Here is a 3,789-nt window from a genome sequence, read left to right as displayed (position 1 = left end):
GTTATCTTTTTTAAAACATCCAAACTAAATGATCATATCTGAAATGTCATACTACAAATTGCAATAACATATCACTCTGGAGTCCGATGTTAAAGAAAAATACCTCTCAAAAATGATATTTTGGTATTTGTTTCATTAGCCCACTGTTGATACGGTTCCAAAATGTTTTGCAAATACCCAAAGATCGTATTTAACATCATGTGTAATTTAGCCTATTCAACACAAAAACTGTTACAAGTGAGAATTAGGCAGGTCTGATGCCGTAAAAGAGAGGAAATTCTTGCCTACTTCACCAATATTTTCTTTGTGTGTAGTTCGTTAGCTACACCTCTAAAAGGTAATTAACTACTGAAAACACTACCAAGATTTGAATTGAGTTCCACTAACAAATGTAATGAAATTACTTGTTGAATTACATGTAGTTCACTACTCCCAAACACTGCATACGATATCCTCTACGTGAACCCTAGCACTGTAGTAATGGTATGGAGTTGAGTCTGCTGCTATGGTTTCATATTCTGGTGGGACACTGACTGTGTTTAGTTATATCAAGCCTAGTTTTGATCCTTTTCTCTACTGTGCCGCAATGTAGTGTTGTAATCTTAATGATAATCTGTCCCTGTATTTCAGCCCCCAGCATCTGTCAGGCTGCTTGGTTCTGGAGCTGCGTCTTATCGGGGGCCATGTCATTAAATCAGCTGTCTCTTAGACAAATTTCACTCCCGTTACTCTTATCAACACATCAGCATGCTGTGATTTCCTTTTCAATCTGGACTTTGTACAGTACTATGGGCAAGTCTGAGGGATAGAAGTACACAAAAAAAAGGCTTTTCCTGCATATAGTTTATTTGAATGTTTGGATATTTGAAAACATGATACATTTGTCATATTATGGATAGTTTAGAAATGAATGCGTTTTATGTATATTGTCCCCCCATTTGAAGGTGCCATAAGTATTTGGACAAATTCACTTATTGTGTTATAGTGTATAAAATGTAGACTATTGTAAGTGCCTTTGTTAAAACACTTATGACACCTTCAAATGGGGGGACTAGATGCATAAAGTGCATTCATTTCTAAATGGTAAAACGGATATGTATGAAAATACCCTCAAATTAAAAGGTGACATACTCTATTGTTGCATCATATTAAACATTTGATCTCAAATCCAAAATGCTGGCGTGTAGAGCCAAATGAAACATGCTAGCTTCCCTGTCCAAATATATACGTAGGGGAGTGTAGATATTCTGTGTATTCATTACAATATTGTGGACCTACCTTGTGCATTTGAACAGATTTGCAGTTGTAGGATATAATTAGGAAAACAGAACGACAATGTTCAAAAGGTATTGTCAGTCTACTGAAAGCAGAAATCTGGGATCTTGGGTGATTGGTCGCTCTGTGTTTTGTTGTGTTGATGATTTAAAATGTGATAAGTGTGCTGTCATGTCTAAGCTTTTACAGTGTGACATATAGTATGATGACATTAAGTATTTCTGGGCACAAAGGCGAATGATTGATTGTGCTGAGAAATGGGTTCAATAAATGTTGTATCTACAAAGACAAGCTTTCAGGTCCTATTTTGACTGACCTCTGGAGGATGGGGTGGGCAGGTTGCTCAGTTCTCCTCAGAAAGCACTGTTCTGTCTGAGTGAATGTTCTGATTGTTTCAGCACTGTGCTTGAGTGGAGGGCAGTGCAGAATGAACTCCTCTGATCCTTCCCACTCGACTGTTTGATACCAGTTCAGTCAGTCAGTTAGCCAGGGGGGTGGACAGAGCCAGAGTCCCCTCGTCCAGACTCAGACACACTCTCTTAGAGTCAGGGAAACTACTGTATGGGGACAGACCAAGAGGTCTCTTGCTGGCTGTCTGTAGGGCATCCACACCGTCTCTGTCCTCCCAGAGAGCACTGAGGGTCTCAGGGGGCTGGTAGCCGGGCTCCTGCGGGTCCAGGGGGTCTTTGGACAAAAGGATGCTGATGGAGGGGACGGTCCTGTGAACAGTCATCTCCGATGCCCCCCCTTCTTTGCTCTCCCACACCTCCCTCACACCCTTGTAGCGCAGCTTGGTCAGCTGGTGCAGAGACCCCACTTTTCTCTTCATGATCTCAGCGCATGTGATGGTCTTGGTGACGGCACGACCTGACCCAGAGAAAACAACCTGCCTCAGGCCACCGCCTCCACTAACCCCAACACCACTGACATCCCCCTGCATGCGAGCCATGGCAAAACCCATGAGGTTACGGATCTTACTGCCCTCCTTGACACGCATCTCCAGCACTCCTGAGGCCAATCCTGGGAAGGGGCACGGGCTGGCCTCCTCTGTGCGACACACCTTCTTGAACCCATCCTGGCCCGGTTTGAGTGCGGCGGGAGGTGGAGTTAGATGTGTAGGCACCGGAGTGGGCTGTGTGTTGGAAACACTGTTGACAGTGCAGGAGGGCTGCCCACTGTAAGGCTGAACCTGATATATTGGACACCTAGCTGGGGTCACACCGGTTTCCATTGGGACCTGTGTATTCCCTCCAGGTCCGGTGTATGGTCTGACAGAGTCCCTGACCTGATACTGTCTTTGAATGCTGGCCACTCCAACTCCATAGTCGGAATACATCTCTTCACTCCTGTATCTTCTCCAATCATAAAAGTCCAGTCAGCGACTCGTACTCATATGGGATCCAGCACAGCATTGTTTTCTTATTCTCGTTATAGGTTTCTTTTTTCTGTAGACGTCTGCAAAAGTTTCAAGGCTTTAGAAAGGAATATTATCCAGCTTGCAGAAAGTGCTTTCAATGGAGTCTTTTCATGCTGCTTTACAGACAGCTGCAAAAAATAAGATAAACGCTGGGTGGTGAATTAAGAATACAAATGGGACAATTCAAGACGTAAAAAAGAACCTTGAAAATGCATACATTCTCAGCTGAAGTGTCCTTTCTCTTGTTTTCTCTCGATGAGCTTTTATCCTTGTAACCTGGATACTTCAATGCTTCAGTCTAACTTTTCAAGAGAACTGCTACTTTATACAACACACTCAATACACCTCTCACTTAGGGTTCAGATCCCACATTGATCAGTTGGATTCACATCATTCATATCATCAACTCTCATCTCACTTTCTGGGACGGTCCAGTTGATTAGCGTCTCTTCTCCTTTTGTGGACCTCTTGGCCAAGGTGCTCTGTGGGAGCTGTCCCCCTCAGGGCTGTGCCAGGGGTGGCTGTAGGCTGGAACCCAGGGCGTCCTGCCTGGAACTCTGTGTCTCTGTCTCCAGTTATGCTCTAGAAAGTGTGCCCTCTGTTTCTCCACAAAGAGACGTAAGGGACAGGAGCTGCTTCACAAATGCTCGCAGGAGGAGTGTCTACTCTGTGTGGTTGAGGGGGAGCATGAGGAAAAGGGGGGACAGCCCTCTTAAAGGCACAGGCATTTCATATCTCAGATGAACACTTTCCCTCCACAATGGAAACCTGCCATGGCGGGGAGGGGGGGTGGGGGGGAGGGGGGGAGCGAGCGCAGATCCCGGGCAACTTTGTCAATCTCTTTAGAGGACGTTTCAGTGCATGTGTTCAATGTACATGACTCAGTGAAGCTTTAAAAATGCATTTTCGGCTGTGAAACAATGAATTACATTAGCAAGGTTATAATTGAAAACATAATTCAAAGAGCCAGTTAAAGTCAGCGGCATTATATTGCACTGTACTTAGCCTTTATCCTATTAGATGTTTTTGTCCATTACCATTTACATAATGTGGTGTTAATGGCTTCATTGTTCAAGCAATCATGAGTCCACTGAGGT

The 3,789-nt window shown here is 44.1% G+C and overlaps 1 protein-coding gene across 1 annotated transcript; it reads right to left on the bottom strand.

The window, feature by feature from the left end:
- Positions 1 to 1,095: 1,095 nt before the first annotated feature.
- Positions 1,096 to 2,506, bottom strand: LOC139412421 (ribonuclease P protein subunit p25-like protein). Its single transcript, XM_071159217.1, has one exon. The coding sequence runs from the start codon at positions 2,504 to 2,506 to the stop codon at positions 1,754 to 1,756; it is 753 nt and encodes a 250-aa protein (XP_071015318.1). The 3' UTR covers positions 1,096 to 1,753.
- Between the last annotated feature and the right edge of the window lie 1,283 nt (positions 2,507 to 3,789).

This window comes from Oncorhynchus clarkii, chromosome 6 (assembly GCF_045791955.1).
Source record: "Oncorhynchus clarkii lewisi isolate Uvic-CL-2024 chromosome 6, UVic_Ocla_1.0, whole genome shotgun sequence".
NCBI lineage: Eukaryota > Metazoa > Chordata > Actinopteri > Salmoniformes > Salmonidae > Oncorhynchus > Oncorhynchus clarkii.
Note: the sequence above shows the minus strand (reverse complement) of the source record. Positions and strands in the feature narration are given on the sequence as shown.